General features: G+C 39.0%; 1 protein-coding gene across 1 annotated transcript; it reads left to right on the top strand.

Moving 5' to 3' along the window:
* The first annotated feature begins 1613 nt into the window (after positions 1-1613).
* LOC102803205 (ceramide synthase 1-like) lies at positions 1614-14226 on the top strand. Its single transcript, XM_006822750.3, has 6 exons — positions 1614-1871; positions 9040-9202; positions 9965-10145; positions 10405-10566; positions 12754-12892; positions 14044-14226. The coding sequence occupies exons 1-6, from the start codon at positions 1614-1616 to the stop codon at positions 14173-14175; spliced, it is 1035 nt and encodes a 344-aa protein (XP_006822813.2). The 3' UTR covers positions 14176-14226.
* The last annotated feature ends 4367 nt before the right edge of the window (positions 14227-18593 follow it).

Genomic DNA, 18593 nt, shown 5'->3' with positions numbered 1-18593 from the left:
ATCGAGATGAGTTGACGTGACGTCACCCTGTGACACATACTCGGCCACCATGTTGGATTTCACTCTGTTCACGAGCAGACAGAAATTGCAAACAATTCATTTTTATACAAAATGACGCAATTGTTTTGTTTTGGTAAATTTGGACGTCAATCGTCCTTCGTTTTATGACCTATTGCCTCCAGACAATAGACTATACCAGAGCAGACAAATCAGAATCCCCACTACGCGTCTGATTGGTCGGCACTAGATGGAGGCCGTAGCCAGTTTTCGACCAACTTGAACAATACACGTCCAAACACAATTTTCAACCCATTACAATACAATACTTGTTAGTATAGTACACAAAGCTGAAGTCTATTCCCCGCTTTCGTTGGACGCCTTCACGGAACAACCCACCAATTTCTATTATTTTGAAAGTATTTTCAAAGTAATGTCACATCTTGGTCTATGTCGGTCTTGTGGGCATGAGTTTGGACGTTTGGACGTCGATGGCAATGCGTCGTATCTAATTTAAGGCAAACTGTTAAAGAAGAATTTAAAAGATTAATTTACGGTCACGATGTAAATACAAGTTGTTGTCTACCCATGAGCCTTTGTGTTCTTAGCATGTGTTGTTATCATCGCTTGCCAACATTGATAGTAGTCGTCAAAATAGAAACTCACTAAATTAAACGACATTTGAGTGTGATTGTAACCACATACCAATAATAATATAGTGACTGTTTAGACTATGTTTGTACTCTGTACTCTGTTTTGCGACCCGACCCCATCTGACCCGACCAGACCCCATTTGACCCCGGTATCGATCTGAACTCAGACTGTTATAACATTTCAAATGACATTTCAACAGTTTTGTGTATTTATCTATACTCATTTAATTTTAGACCAAATAATTTAATCATTTACATTATTTTCGTCAGACAGTGTCTGTGATGTACGCACAGGAATGTGATGTATTTGACACAAAGAAGCGATCTGATAAAAATCGTATACACCAAGGCGATTTTCTTCGAAATGGAGTTTATGGCATTCTCCCTGTTAGTATCAACGGCAGTGCTTAATTTTGACAAATCTCCGCAATAAAGATTTCGGGAGAATCCCCCTCAATTAGAACAGAGGGGCTTTTTTTTCGAATATCGGCAACCAACCGGATATGGAATTTTGGGGGCGTTCTGAATGCACATTAAACTGCCTACATTTTATTGTCACAAAACGTCTATGCATTGAGTGTTGATTTGCTAACCGAGACCTGCATATGTCTCCCGATCCGGTGAATTTTCTGGTTTCGAATATGATCGCCATTTCTGGGCAAGTGGCTTGATGATATGAATGTTATTAATTTAGCTTTTTTCAACTCTGACCTCAGCGTTAAACCGCCGATTTGTGTGTTTTATATTTTTTACTCTGCCTCAATCCGAATTAAAACGGGAACTAAAGTCAATGGCCGAATACGATGCTCAAGTGATGAATCACGTGACTAAAACGATTGAGGGAGTACTAGTATATAGGAGAAGCGTGTGTACTTGTTACATCGCACGCAAAGCAATCTGGGAGTTACATTCAGACGCCGGTTTTCTCCTCCACACTGGTCGAAGCCGTCTAAACGAGTGAACATGGGCGACAGCAGACTGAACACATCGGCGATAGCGAGCCGGGAATCGGTGTTCTTAGCAATGCCCGGCTACTACGAAATGGTGACATCGGTGGTACCAGCGCAGTGGAGCACTCTGTCGCGACTACCGACAGAATTCGACTATTTTGGGCAGTTCACAACGTATTGTCACTTCACTTGGGTCGATGTGGGCCTTGTCCTGCTTTTCGCCGTATTTTGGACCGTGCTCAGAGCGACACTGACGTGTTATCTCTATAAGGTTAGTATCAATAAGGATGAGTATTCCGTGTCGGGTCGAAGTCCGATTCTTTGATTCATGAGCGTGTTTTCTGACACTGTACATCCTCGATATGTATTCACCCTGTAATGTACCAGCCCCATGGAGTTTTAGGAATTAGGATTAACGTGCGATGGTCGTCACGCCGCGTTCTGTTCGATATGGTACTCATAGCGACGTATACAACGCGTGTAAAATACATTGTTTGCAAGAAGTTAGAACACGCGCTGCGCGACGACCACCGCCCTTTAAAGTTTCCCCTCTTACGGGATCCCGGGAGATTAATGTAAAATAGTTTTATGAATTTTGGTTTGGCATTATATTGTACTTGTGCTGACTCTTTTGATTGAAAGTCGGACTGTGTGCGGATTGGAAAAAAAATCGTCTCCCATTGCTGTTGACTGAAGACATTCAAATCAATACCCCGAGCCTCGACTCTTTACTGCCGTTGGTGGCGTGGTTGAGGATCCATAATCCGGAATCACAGTTTCACAGTCGATGCTCGGAGAATGATTCGGAACATCTGTTTAATTCTCAAACAAATGCCCGCAATTCGCTAATTTGAATGCCATCAAATATTTCAAATTATACTTGGTAGGTTCTATGATGGCAAGCACTGTATATGGCTATAACGTGGCGGCTGCGATCATAGTCGTGCGTATCGAGGGCGACTTTTGTCAATCAAATGTAAACATTTTTATCTGTCTCGCCACTGATAACTGCTATTTTTAGTAGATAACAAATTCCACACACGGCTGACTAACCCGAATTCCAGTCACTTAGAGTATGGGTGCCGTTTGTGCATTTATTTATATGACGCGTTTTTATAGATTTAAGTTTAATATATGTAAACAATTCTGCGCTTTTTAATTATTAATAAAAAATAATGATATTTCAAATCAATTATATAGAAATCATGAGTTAACATGTTTGCATTAGTTATTTATAAGTAATTTGGGGACTTTTTTAAATCCATAAAAAACCGCTATACATGTATATATGAATGCACAAACGGCGCCCAGTGCACTCATGATTGGTCTGGTGAATCGTTACGTACGTAGACGTCACAGAATTATGTGTTATCGCTGATTGGCTGTCTCTATGACTTCAGTATACACTGTAACCTCAGTATAATGAACACCGTTATAATGAACTTCCTGATATAATGAACACATAGCGTGTCTCCCTCTCACAACAAACCCAATGTATTATGTACTTCATTATAGTGAACATTTCACTATAACAGACTAATTGTATGTCTCCCAAAGAGTTCGTTATAGCGAGGCTACAGTGTATTACATTGGGAACTTTCCAAAGTCTCACAATAAGAGACGGCATCTAGTATAAAGACTGACGCGACTTTGACTACAATTTGGTCAATAGAATGGCGATGTTTTGTCGGATTACGTCATCGTGAAATGAGTGGTTTTCAGAATGGATACGGAACCGCGCGGAGCTGGCGATGCAGTGAACAGACCATTTCCAGTTCCTAGCGAGACCCCGCGTGATACAGGAACCCGATCGTAAAAACAGCACAAACAAAAGTTCTTGCGTCGTAGTGGCGTCAAATTATTGATTGGGATTCGACAAACGCGAAAGTTTTGCAGGTATTTCCACGCTTAATAATATGCTATGCACCTTTGATGGCCAATTTTGATGAAGTAAGACTGACTCAACGCAGTATCGAGGAACGTTTTATATTTGTTTCACGACTCGCATGATCACGCCATGCCACTGCTGTTCCGTATTACACTTCGTTATCCCTCCCCAAACCACAGCTACAATCAAAGATGATATTTGAAGAGTAGCAAAATAAATTATATTTTTGCGATTAGTTTCGGACACAGAAACAGCTGATGGCAAGAGTGTCGTTTTTTTTTTTCTGAAACGGACTGCTGACTATCAGGGGATACGACGTTGACATCATCGGGACCTTTAACCTGATTGGTCAACGGAACTGGCGCGCGTCAAAGTAGGAAGCAAAGTAATTCTATTCAGTTGGTGGGGGTGGGGTGGTGGTAGGGGTGGTGGTGGTGGTGATGGAGGCTTTCCAACAGCCCGAGGCTGACAGCAAAATGAATCTTTACACATGGATTTTTGTTATTGTTTAAATACTTCCTGCAGGAAGGTGTTTGTGAAATGTTCACTTCTGCGGATGTACAGTTGTACAACACAATACAACTTATGACTTCCCATTTTGTCGGTGTTTGACATGCTTTTTTTTATATATAGTCAGACCTGTATTTTATATAAAGAACAACCTATCTATAGTGACCACCTTGTAAGGCTCTATGCGAAGTACATATAAAGTGACATGTACATGTACGGCCACCTCGTTAATGTGACCGATGACCGCCATTTTTGCACTGGTGTCGTACGGTGAATCAGTATAGTTTTTCATACTAGTCTATACACTGACAATTTTAATTTAATCGAGACAAACAAGTATGTTTCTATTAAAAATTTCATGATTTTCAAATATCTCAGGATAGATTGACCTTTAAACTGGGAAATTATTACCATATAAACCTCTATATAAAGACCACCCGTCTATAGAGTACCGTCAGTGGTCGCTATACACAGGTTTTAAATGTTTATTTTACTGTAACAAGTGTGCGTGGTTGAGCAAGACAAATGGGATTGCCCCGTTCGCCTCCCCGGTCAACTTACAAATAGGTGCATAGTTTCTAAGGTATTCGGAGATTACGGTGACCAACGTCCACAGCCTTGAACTTGGCGCAACAATGCATTGTATGCTAAAACAATAAAACGTTGGAGTCATTGAACTCCGATCCTCACAGTAGGATGGTATGAATTGTAGGCATCACACCACAATGGTATTTTCGGTAGATTTTTAAAATCAAGCCTTCCCAGGGTTTACGCATTGTCGTAAACCTCGGCCTTTTTGCGGCACGTTGTGATTATCACAATAAAGCCTACATTGCAGCCTATAGTATTCAGTTATAAATGTTACCACTAGATGAATGCATCGGGTTTAAGGTCAATCACCTCTACCGGGTCCCAGTGTCTGCAGCATTAGATCCGTCATTTTGAGGTCACATGACTTGGATGGTAATATCACGTGATCCGGAAAACCGCAAATGGACTTAATAATGGTAATGGTATTTTTTGGTCGGTGGTACAGGTCTCATGCCACTAATTAACCAATGGTTGCTCGTAGCCCTCAATTTAAATGCCCAACAAGAACCAATGAAATTTTTTAAATATTATTTTTCTCAGGTGCTCCCTGTTTGAGGGCGTAATCACCTGGGTCAGAGGTGAGACCAACATGTGGTCTTTTGTTTACTACTTAGCGGCTGTGTACCTGTGGGTTTATTCTGTGTGTTAATGGATGTTCTAATCTTGGTGTTTTTCCAGTGATTTCTCTTGGTGCAATCCAAATACAGTAGGTGTGTCTTGTTTACCTGAGATTTGCAAGAGTTTGAGCTGGCCAACATGTTAGTTTTTTTCATATGGTTGATTACTGGCATGTTGATTTCCCATTTTTGAGCCATATTTTCAACTTTCTTCGTCATTTTCATATAGCAATCTCGTCATATGTTAACATTGTCGTCTATGGAAATTCAATTAGTGGTATGAGCCCTGAAGTAACAGTTTGCCTAGGACCACCTGAGGTTGTTGTTTTAACCATAATTATGGCTCTATTCACTGGAATTTAGTCATTTTTGGCAGATCTCATCTTACATAACCAAAGTTTACTTTGACCTAATTATTATAATTTTTGACCTCTCCTGACCTTGCATAGATCTGATAATTATGAGGTTGTGTGTTCAAGCACACATTTCATGAGATCAGCTCCATTGATTTGGCAGGTATAGTGCAAAGTAACTGGGAATCTTTTTTATTTTTATTTTACCACTTTTCTTGCTTTGTATTCAACTATTTAGACACAATGGAGTAATTTTTTATCCAGAAATGTTATATTTTGCTATGCGTTTCACCCATTTCTGTCAATCTCTTATATCTTGGTTGAAGATTTTGAAAATTTGTAATTCGGTATATTTTTTGCCCTAATCTTATTAATTGGCTGTGGTTGGGCTGTGGTCTGTAAATATAAATGTTTTTATTAAACTGGTCCAAAAATGTTATTCATTCATCAATGAATTATTCATGTCACCACTAATTTCAATGGCTCTAGGAATTCTGAGAAAAATGCTTAACCCCATTTTATGGGTTTTTTGTCTTATTTTCACATTATGGCAGACAAACTTAACAATTTGTAGTGCGGTCATTTCTAATGTACCGTATTCAAAGTTTAATGAGGTCAAAATCCCAAATATTTAAATAAATTCTCAAAATTGTGTTGTGTATCTTGTCACTGACAAGAGATTTGCATACTGTCAGTATATTAGCCAAGTAGTACAACTCTTTCAATTTCACAATTATTGCTCTTTTCTCAGAATTTTTGTGAATAGTTAGCTAATTAATCCCATCTTGAGTTTATTATTGAACAGTGCATGTACCCCCCCCCCCAATTAATCAGAAATCCTGTTGATTTGAATTTAATTTGATCAGGGATGTGTAATACAAGTATTTTATATTTAGATCCTTTTCTTGTTTGTATATTTTTATTTTTATTTCTTTTTAAATCATAAAATTGTTTCGTTGAACTACTTTTTTTCACATAAGATTTGATTAAGTATTTTATGTTGAGCAAATTCTATGTGTGGCCATGGTAAATCAAACCACTGTTGTGTTTTGGTATATCCAAGGTTGCCCGTCACAGGTCTCCGGCCTAAATGCAGATACCGTGGAATTGTTTTTTTGTTTTTAATTAATTGGAGAAATAATGAGCTGATGAATTGAGACTTTTGATTCAGTAGAATTTTTTTTTTTTTTTAAATTACAGTGATAAACTACTTTTAATTGTCATTATTCTATGTATTATTTCTAGAAATTAATTAAAATTACTAATCATGCCAAACGTTGGTCTGTACTTGTTTGTGGTGAATGAGAACATTATATTTTACAGTACTGCATCTAATAATCAGGCTTATATTCATTGCCTACCATCTATTTTGGTGTTATGCTGAGTGTGTATGTTGCCACTTTCTACAACTAATTGTCTGGGTATAGGGCGCCACCAAGTGGTAGATTTTGATAAATAACTCCCAGGGTTTAAATTTTGGGGATTTTTTTTGCATGGGAAATTACTCGTCTAATGATATTCCATCATATATAAGATCAACAAGAACTTTATTAAACCTTCCTATTTCTCTGAAGGTCTCATGCCACTAATTAACCAATGGTTGCTCGTAGCCCTCAATTTAAATGCCCAACAAGAACCAATGAAATTTTTTAAATATTATTTTTCTCAGGTGCTCCCTGTTTGAGGGCGTAATCACCTGGGTCAGAGGTGAGACCAACATGTGGTCTTTTGTTTACTACTTAGCGGCTGTGTACCTGTGGGTTTATTCTGTGTGTTAATGGATGTTCTAATCTTGGTGTTTTTCCAGTGATTTCTCTTGGTGCAATCCAAATACAGTAGGTGTGTCTTGTTTACCTGAGATTTGCAAGAGTTTGAGCTGGCCAACATGTTAGTTTTTTTCATATGGTTGATTACTGGCATGTTGATTTCCCATTTTTGAGCCATATTTTCAACTTTCTTCGTCATTTTCATATAGCAATCTCGTCATATGTTAACATTGTCGTCTATGGAAATTCAATTAGTGGTATGAGCCCTGAAGTCATTAGAGTGTTCGCCTGGCATCGGGGACGGGGTTTTGGTTTCGACTCCAGGTGCAGTCTGTTATGTGATTTCGCAGTATAAATCCGAATGTCAGTTTTCCCTGCCTTCCACACAGTACTAGGTTTGGAAAACTACTAGTAGTTTTTACACATCCATTTGCATTAGCATCTAAGACAGAAAAAGTCAGGAGTGAGAAAAAAAGAGAGCCATTACAAACCTCGAGTTACGAAAACATTGGGTAACACAAATTTTAGAAACCACGCCCACTTTTGCGAAACCACGCCCAAATTTCAACTCGATGATTGTTTAACGTAACTTCGGGCAACATAAATTTGTTGCTTTTGTGTAACGTAAACATTTAGTAACTCGAACTTCAATTAAAATTTAACCGAACTTCAGAGCTACAGGCAACATAGATTTTTGTTTTGTTTAACGTTGTAAGTTTCCTGTAACTTGAAGTTAGGTTAACTGTTAATAACATTTCGAATTACTAAATGTGAATGTTAAACAAAACAACAAATATATGTTGCCTTTAACTCGAAGTTCTTTTAACTGTTAATTGAATTTCGAGTTACAATTTGGGCGTAGTTTCTAAAATGTGGGCGTAGTCATTTAAGTAACTCGATTTGTTCGTGACTCGATGTTAGTAACTCAATGTCCGTAACTCAATGTCCGTAACTCTATGACGTAACAATTCAGCGTCACACGTGATACAAGACGACAAGGTCGTGTGGTTTATTTAAATTTGAAATTGATGTGAGTTATTGTTACAGGTACGCGGATTGGTGAATCCAGATTCTAGGAGCGGCCAATCAAACCACTCAATTTAACTGAGGTCAAATACAGCTTTTCCTAACACGATCACGTACGGGTTCGTGGGGACGTCCATGGGTGGCCGGCTTAAGCGAACCCGTGCGAATCGGACGATGCCCCAAAATGCTCGTAATTATTCACCATACTGCAATTTAGCTGAACGCGAGACTATCCTTAAAAACGACTATTATAGACACGCACAGTAAGATTACGTCACTGTATGTTGCGTGCGTTTTCATCATATCGTTTTGCAGTAGCTGCGGTACGCGGTACGCGGGGGGGGGGGGGTCGGGGGGGGGTAGGCGGTCGCCCCTTCTAAAAAAATGTTGCGGGCGTCGCCCCTTCCGAAATCAAGCTGAAACCCTTTGTGTCAGCAAAATTTGCTCTTCAAAATGCAGGAAATAGCGTTTCAGAGGGTCTAGATTTCAAATTGTTTAAGAGTGAGCATGGGCCCGGACCCCCTAGTAGAGTCGCAATTTTGACGAGAGGCCGGTGAGCAAAATTTCGTGTCGCCGCCTCAGCTTTGGGATCCTCTTTATATAGAACCGATATTATACTTGTTGACGATTTCATAATCAATAAATTCTCCGATTCTTACTGTATCGTTTTAACCTTTATTTATCGCAGCCGTTTTTACAAGGTTTGAAGTTGGATGACGAGGAATGCTTTGCCAAGGCGCCGGAGAGTTTCTTCAAATCTACGTGGTACACTCTGTCGTGGATTTACACTACTTCTATATTATTCAGTGAGAGACACACGATGTTCCAAGACCCGGCGTCAGTATTTGGAGGTTTGTAAGCAATTTAAAGTAGTAGCCTAGGTCATTTTGAGAGCAGTATTTTGATTGGATAACATAGCAGCCGCTTTTTTTTCGCGCATTCATTCTTATATCAAATGTATATGAATATTAACCAATTAAATTATGTATTTAAATATATATGTTAAGAAACAACTACGAATGAATGTTACCTGAGATTATAGCTCGCATCTGCGCCAGATTTTACGTTGCACCTGAAAAAGCTGTGGCGAGAACACATAGGAAAAATAATACACACACATAAGTCCTGTAATCAAATTTCACACTGGTCACATGACTTTCATTTGTGTAATGTGGTGCGGAAAAAAAATTATACATGTAAAACACCAACAAAATGGAAAGAGATCCTGAACCCTAACCCTAACATTCCAGCCCCTAATGTAATTCAATATGCCCCTCCAATTTACTACAAGTGACCCGGAGAGGGGTATATACAAGGGTACTGGAGGGGCAAGGTTAGGATTGGAGTTAAAGAACTCTTACCGAAATAATGACCTCTTTATATTTTGCAATTATTCCCCATCCCAAATTAGTGCAGGGGCTTGGAAATACCTTTCGGGGTTTAACTACTGATTTCATTATTGTTGTTTGTTTCATATCGATTGTCCAATGACATGGAAGTATTTTTTCTTAGATATTTACATACTTATTTGCATATTCTGATTGGACCAATGGACTGGAAGTACCCTTAGATATTTACATACTCATTTGCATTTTCTTGTTTGCTTCATTGAGATTGGTCCAATGGAATGGAAGTACCCTTGGATATTTACATACTCTACGTCTACCAGTGTGGTTTCTATGTACATTCCATCTACGCAACCATTTACGTCGACGCCATTAAAAGTGATTTTTATCTTATGATTGCACATCATATTCTCACGATAAACCTGCTCGTGTTTTCCTACGCAGTTCGGTAAGTTCGTTTCTTTCTCACATGATTTGAGCCGCGGTAGTATAGTGTGAAAGCTTCGCGCCGCGCCTTGTTCGATATGAGACCCGCGTGACGTATACAACGCGTGTAAATTACATTACTTGACATTTTAATGCGCGCTTCATGATGACTGTGACGCTTTTTTGCATATGGCGGATTGTGTAAGATCTGACGACGTACTGGGACAAAAATACCATGTCCCACAGAAACCTGTAAACCTGTGAATATGTTTTATCTACAGATACTATAAGATCGGTGTGCTGGTCATATTTTGTCACGATATCTGTGACGTATTCTTAGAAAATGCCCGGATATTTGTACAGACTAAAGAAAGAAATGGACAAGTTCACAATTTGAATGAAATGTTTGCAAACTTTTTTTTTGCTGGATTCGTCATTTCCTGGTAAGTTTATTTCCTTATTAAGGATTCATTTAAAAAAAAAAGTGCTTGCAATTTCAGAGGAACAAATTTAGAAGTTACGTTCTCACTAGACCATATTTGCAAATGACCGCTAAGACCTCGGTGAGACCGAGACAACAACGTGACTCGCTTCCCTTCCATGTCGTGTAAAATTGCCCAGCCAGAGATTGGGCTGGCATTCTACAATCTGTTACTTGAGAGCCCAAAAAAATAGTTAGATCAATTCAATTTATTAATTTGGTTACCCATTTTTACAATAATACTACACTAAAGAAACACAGCAGTGATATAAAGACGCTTCCAATCAGATCTATGCATTTTACCGAGGTAAAATACGCGACTTCTCGGTAGAATCTCGCACGGGCTCGTAGAGGAGTATTTTCCCATCGAGCTCGTCAAACCGTACGTAGCAAAAAATTAAAGGTGTTGGCGGTAAAACATAAAACGCTATTTCATGAAGGCAAAAACTGAAGTCGCGCGGCGCTCTCTCACTCTCAACGAGATCTTGGCGGCCGCTTGTAGATATGGTCTGATTTTAACGATTTTGTTCTCACAGAAAGTACCAGGATGTGTACCGTTTTAATGGCAAGAGACATGCGCATTAGCGTTTTCAAATGAATACTGATAACGTTTGCTGCCAAAACATTATTTTGAAATTTACGTTTGATAGTGATGTAGGCCGCTTTCGTCCAGAAATAAATATGCATGTTTCTTGTTGTCGTGTGCGCCCTCACATTTTTTTCATTCCTTTTTTTTGTTAAATTTAAAAACAAAAATTTTATGAATATTATGAACTAAATATCGAAATATAATAACAATCTTCGAAAATTTACAACATTTGTTGAATTCTGGCTAGTTGAAATGTTTTTTTTATGTATGCAAAATTGTGAGTGAAGTAGTGTACTTGAACCCCCCCAGAATTGGTTTGGATTGAAGGTTAAAATGTCGCCTGTGGCAGAAAGTGATTCTAGATCGACCACGCCTACAACGGCAGTAATTAGTCTAGACTCGGTGAAGAGAAGAGGTGGAATGGGTTCTCGATTTTATGATCAGTAGTTCGTGGACCTGTTTGTTTCAGACATTCTCATCTGCTGTCGCAAGATTTACACGTGTGTATGTGAAAGAATTCCCATCCCATCGCGTGTATACACTGTCCGCATTTGATCCGTTTTTCACTCAGCTGAAAACTGTAGCACCCTGGTAAATGCCATCGTGACCTACGATGACCCAGTGTGTTTGTTCTGTCGTCGCCATTGAGAAAGGGGGTTGCAAAGAACTGGACATATGAATGTTAATCAATACAGTACGTGCGTATGTGTGTGGGGGTTGGACGGGGGTGTTGATGATGCCCCAGAAAGTGAATCTGCCATGGATTAATAGAGTAAAGCGCCACCATTGGCAAACGTGACAAAACGTTTATATTTGCCCTGTTTCAGTCCATGTTCAGCCTGAGTGGATCTTCAATCATTGTACTCACGTGACAAATTCCCTAATCACGTGATCTCCAGAATATCGTACCTGTTTATTCAAAATTATGTCAATAAATATCACGCCGGGCCGGACATTGTTTGTTTACACGAAATTTGAACACACCCTCCACGACGACCACTGCCTTTTAACAATTGAAAAAAAAGACAGACTTATTTAAAATTGCTGTGCAGTATAAATAGCTTCTCAAGGGCTTTGTTCGGACAATGAACGTCCTTGGTATTTACAACAAATTACGGAAAAGCTACAGCGAAGTAACGCCGTCGCCGGGAGGGGGGTCCTCTAAATAAAATATGGTACGCAAGCTGAAGTAAAAAAACGCGTATTATTAAATATTTTAAAATATATAAATAAAGTGTGAAAAGTAGGAATTTCAAGAATTCATGTTACCTCAACTTGAAAACAGTTATGATTTTAGTATGTATATAGGTTACTCTGTTTAAGTTTTTGCACTAGAAAATGGGGTATAATTTCACAAAAATAAGTACGTGTTTAGAGGATTTTTTGAAAAGATATACCTCAGCATGGGTACCAAGTCTTTTTTCGTTCCTTTTTCCGCTAAGATCTCGTAATTGCGCTATTATACATTGTTATGCTACAATACATATATTTATGAACACGGAAGTGTTGCCAGTTTAACTTCTCTTATTTAATAGAAATTGTTTGCTTTGATTACATCAGGTTCTTAGCAAGGTTATATTGGTACCCACTCAAAGTGTTATATGCAGCTGGCAGATTCTTCTTTCCTGTTGCCCCATTCGTCACCACATTCAACGTCATGTTGTGGTTGCTATTAATGATGAATATCTACTGGTTTTGGGTAAGTTTAAACTACTTGTACACCGGTGGATGGGATGGGGGTCTTGGCTACTCCCAAAATCGGGAATGCGTCGCTATTTTGAACCCCGCCACATTTAGGATCAGGGCTTTTGACCCTAAATGTTAAGATGTTCAGCCATTGTAGTAAAATTCAGACCATTTCCCGGCGAAAAAAGGTAATTTTTTGAAAAAAGCGTCCACAAAGTCGTCATTTTGGGGCTAGCTTTCAAAAGCACTCCCACCCAAATCCAGGTGAGTACCCACACCCAATATACCTTTACCTCCACAGCCTGTACATTGCTGATGTAATTTACTGGTTATCGGTAATTGTAATCTAAAAATACCCCCTCTCATAAATTACGCCCTCTAGTGTCATGTTATTACTGTTCACTGCGATGAATATCTACTGCTATTGGGTGAGTTGATACAACGAATGGCAGACGAGCGTGTATGTTATCTGGACATTTTTGTGTTTTTTATTTGCTAACATTTTTCATTTCGATGCTATCCATGAATTTCACGTGACCCGTAGGAATCGATGTGCAAAGCGCCACCACAGTTGACACAGACGAAACGGATAATAGACCACTTTCCCGGAAGTCGAAGATACATCGTTTCGCATGTGCGCGCCTACCGTTTTCGGGGTGTTGTGTAAACTTCCACGCCTGATATTGTACTTCTGGGTTTACCAATCGACGTCGCAAAATTAAAAATCCCTTCTATCGACTATCAGCAAAATGACATGTTTGTATTCGCCGCTATGACAAAGCAGGAGTATTTCTGCACCCCGGTGACACTACTTCCGGAAAATTGTATATGCAGCAACGTTATTCTGTCTTTCACTGTATTCTCTTTTAAGATAAGCAACGCATTGTGATGAAAGGCTACTTATCTTATTCTAAGTTTATTTCCTAACACCTATGCAGACCCCTGACGTTTCCGACTAACCCCCATAGTCGGTTACACCACATAACGTCTATGAATATCTGGGAGTTTTTTTTTTCTTTAGAGCCAGGCTGATCAATCTTTTATAAAGCTTTTAGAGACAGGGTCATTGATAAGGTCATTATGCAGTTGGTACCAAACATTCATTAAAGTTATTTATTTTGTTAATCAATTTTTAATTTCAATCGTGTTTATTGTTGTTTACAGATTCTCCTGCAGACTTTGATACGATTAGTGAGCGGAGAACTGAACAAAGGCATAACCGACACGCGGGAAAAAGACGGCGCAGTGGGTACTCAACAAATTGAAAAAGAAGAGAATAAGAAGAAAAATCAATAAACAGAACAGCGCAGGACAGAGGGTTAGCAGCGTGTGGCAATAACTATTTGCCGGGAGTGGGTAAACAATTTGGAATGGCGGAAACCAATCGACGCAAAACGCTGAACAAACACTAGCAACAAAGCTATGCTGTCCTGTTATTGGCTGTTATCTACATCGTCCATATTTTTTAATATTAATTCGACAAAAAGCAGTTATCTATGATTAACCCCAAACAATATTTCTTTGGAGTCGTATTTTTGAGCTTAAACACCCGATACACTTTCTGCGGTATCGCACATCATATAAGTTGTTGCGGTGTCTACATGTGCAGTTGTTGCGGTTTTGCACATGCGCAGTTTTTGCGGTTTCGCACATGCTCGAAAAATATGTTTGCGGGTAGACATCTAACCTACACGAAATTGACAGGACCCAATTATTAATTTATAAAAATGAATTGTTTTCAATATCAATTGTTTTGAAACGTAATAGTATCTATATATAAGTAGAAATATGTTTATTACATTGATAACCACAGTCTGCCATTTAATTATTCGAATGACGCGCATATAATCACCTATACGCGTGAGAGTCGTCGCGCTGCGTGGCGTTTGACATACCATAGCGACGTATACATCTTCAAAATATATCGTTTGTTACAAGGAATGTGTTCTCGATTACTGTTGGACAATTCAAGTTTGGAAACAAGGACCACCTTCAAGTTTTCATATTCCATGTGTGACAGGAAGTGATTTGCAACCTAATAACCTTGCTAATGTTCTTTAAAGCGGCGGCGGGGGGTCGTCACATGCGCGTGCGTCAGATGGCCATAGAGTGTCATTGTTTACAAACAAGCGTCTACCCATGAGCCGTTGCGTTTTAGTGTGTGTTGTTATCGTCGCTTGTGACTCAATTCACGCGCAGGTGACGACCCTCCCGCTTTAATCATCTAATTGTATATTTACGTATATACGTATTATACGTATATTGATGCGCTACTTTTAGTCTTTATTAAGGTAGAAGCATACTCATAAATAAAAATACATAGATTTTATTCATTTTTCAATAAATTGTACTTCCGGACAATATAAGGATATTGAGTTCAAAAAATTGCGGTCACCAGCTTAATTTTCAAAAAAATAATGGTTGAATTTTTTGGGATTGTGGCCCTTTTGACATTATTATAACGCTTTTACCATAGGTTCGTATGAAACATATATTGTGCCATATCTCAAATTGTAGGTTGGTGACATAGGCTGAAAAAAAATATATATTGTGAATGATAGGGTACTTTTTGTTGTCCTCAATTATTTCAAAAATCTGGGTTATAAAAATTAACACAAAATGCAATTTTTCTTTAACATTGTGAATTGTTCTAAAGATAACGATTTTTGGAAAAATATTAGGACAAGTTTCTTAAAATACTTGAATGTAACACACGAAAGAATGCTATTTCATTGTACCATGGGACATTAGCTCCATGATTTTACATAATAGACCAATGAACATTGTCATGCGATTTATGACCAACTTTTTCAAAAATTATGAGTAGGTTTATACTTTAAGGTAGAATACTACTCGTTTGCTTTTTGACATTTGCGCATATTTTAGCGCACATAACAGTGACAATATTACTTGTAAAATATGTATATGATTATCCGTTTTCGTATTAGTCAAAAGCTTGTGGACTTTCAATTCACAGTGAAAAAATGTACGTAACATGACACTTTAGCAGCGGTTTTCATAACCATGCTGGAAACATATTTTGCTTTCAGAATCTAACTAACAGTAATATCAATTTTGTAATACTTTTCGACATGTACAACTCACCGACTAACATTTTGAGAAATATTTTTGACAAAGGAATGCAAGGTCAAATGCCACAAAAACATACACAACAAGACTATTTTCACTTGTAAGTGGCTTCATATTTTTATTTATTCATTTTCATTTTTTCGATTCTTGTTACTTGAATGTCGCATATAAAAAATAAAGAAAATGAAAAAAAAAGTAATTAGAACTCTTGTGTGCTGAGGGTATTGAAAACACATAAAGTTGAAATAGGAAATATTTGTAAATGTCCTGTTGACTGGTATAGCTCTCATCTGTGTGGTACACAGCGTTTAAAGACTGGATCGCACGAGAGATATCAGTCCGGGCAACTTCATGCGAGACTTTGATGAACATCTATCCTACCATAAGTGCTTAGCGTGCCACAAACAAAACCGCACGAGTGTTGACATATCAACGTAACGAACGAACACATGCAAACAGATAGCTTGACAAGACAATCACTCCGGCACTCATGTCATTTTTTTAACACGATTAATATATTTGTAAAAATATATTTTTCAGTCCGTAATATACAAGCATATACACACTAAGTTTAATTTAAATCTGTTAATAATTGGTTATTGAGATAATAGGAAATGACCTAATTTATGAAAATTATGCATTTGAGACGATTATTCAACACTGATGCATCCAATGGGTATGACACAGTTTATCACCAGAGGGCACATTACATATGCGCAGTTAAAAACACACAAAACAACAAAAAACACAACACAATAAGACCAGTGGCTTGTCCCATAACATCTAGAAAGTTTCATTTGAATTCGTATATTTTGAGATACAAGTGGCAAAGGATGACATTGATTAATTACTGGGAAAATTAAATCATTAATATTGGCAATTTAGAATAAAATACATTAGTGGATTACCTAAAAACATCTATGTACCAAATTACATTGAATATGATGAGGCATCAGATGGTTTCATAAGTTATGTAAATCAGGTAATTCAGCAGGTCCAGATGAGGTGCCAGCAGAAGCCCTCAAAGCAGCCATAGTGAGCTCGGTCAACATTCTACATAGTCTTTTTAGTAGGATTTGGGAAGAGGAGCAAGTTCCCTGTGAGTGGAGAGGGCATATTGGTTATACTACCGAAGAAAGGGGATCCGAGCAATTGCAACAACTATAGGGAGATCATGCTCCTCTCGACATGTTTTTAACGAGTTTTTAACAGAATTCTCTTGGAGAGAATGAGGGATGCAGTGGACGCGAAGCTGTGAGATGAGCAGGCAGGCTTCCGCAAGAACAGGTCCTGAGCCGATCAGATTGCCACCTTACGCATTATAATAGAGCAGTCACTGGGATGGAACTCTCCTCTATCCTCGGGGGCGGAGCTACGTCACAGACGTTCCACGTTGCTAAGACGCGCACCGCTGTACATGCATTTCTATGGGCTCTGTGCGCGCTGCTGTGGAACGCCGGTCGAGCCGGTGAACATTCGAGAAAACAACACAAACTCAACTTTGAAGTAATCCCGAACAATCAAATTTATATATGTTACACACGTAGGGCTAATCTTGTTGCCCTGTTCAGAGGAGTCTCAACAATCACCCCAAAGTACCGTTTTCTGCGAGTTTTGGGCCTTTGTTTTCACCGCCGCGGGTTGCCAGGCGGTGAAAATGCCCGGATGTCCGCCCCCGAGGATACATCAACTTCATAGACTATGAGAAGGCTTTTGACAGCATAGACAGATCCATTTTGTGGAAGATGCTAAGACACTACAGGATACCACAGAAGTTCATATCACTAATCCAGAGTGCAGGGTAGCACACACAGGACAGCTAACAGAAAGTTTTGATGTGAACACAGGAGTAAGGCAGGGATGCTTATTGTCACCGTTTCTTTTCCTCCTGGTTATTGACTGGGTCTTGAAGACAACTACGAAAAGGAAGAACAATTGGATCCAGTGGCCACTCTGAACACAGCTAGAGGATCTAGACTTTGCAGATGACTTGGCACGTCTCTCACACAACCACAAACAGATGCAGGATAAAGCAGCTCATCTGGACACAACGTCAATGAGCACAAGACTCATGAAAAGCATCACTACAAACAGTGCACTAGTCAGATTTGGTGGGGAAGAAGTGAAGGAGACAAAGTCCTTTGTATACCTGGGAAGTGTGGTAGACCGACAAGGGGGCACATCCTTATGTTACAGCCAGGATAGGGAAAGCAAGGGCAGCTTTCATCATGCTGAGGAATGTCTGGGCCTCCAGGGTAATACGTACAACTACGAAACTCTGCATCTTCAACTCTATATCAAATCAATACTGCTCTACGCATTTGAGACCTGGAGAACAACAAAAGCAACACATCACAGGATACAAACCTTCATTAACACTTGTCTGAGGAGGATCTTCAAGATCAAATAGTCATACAAAATCAGCAACCTGGAGCTGTGGGAAAGAGCAGGACAAGAACCATGGTAAGCCAGATTCTCAAGACAAAATGGTCCTGGATAGGACACACTCTCAGAAAAGGCCCTAACCTGGAACCCACAGGGCAAGCGAAAGAGGGGAATGCCTAAGAACAGCTGGAGAAGAGACACTGAGTAAGAGATGATGAGCATCAGTAACAGCTGAAACG

The sequence above is a fragment of the Saccoglossus kowalevskii genome, chromosome 20 (genome assembly GCF_978046115.1).
Source record: "Saccoglossus kowalevskii chromosome 20, keSacKowa6.1, whole genome shotgun sequence".
In the NCBI taxonomy this organism is placed as follows: domain Eukaryota; kingdom Metazoa; phylum Hemichordata; class Enteropneusta; family Harrimaniidae; genus Saccoglossus; species Saccoglossus kowalevskii.
The sequence above is the reverse complement of the archived record's forward strand: the minus strand, read 5'-3'. Positions and strand labels throughout refer to the sequence as shown.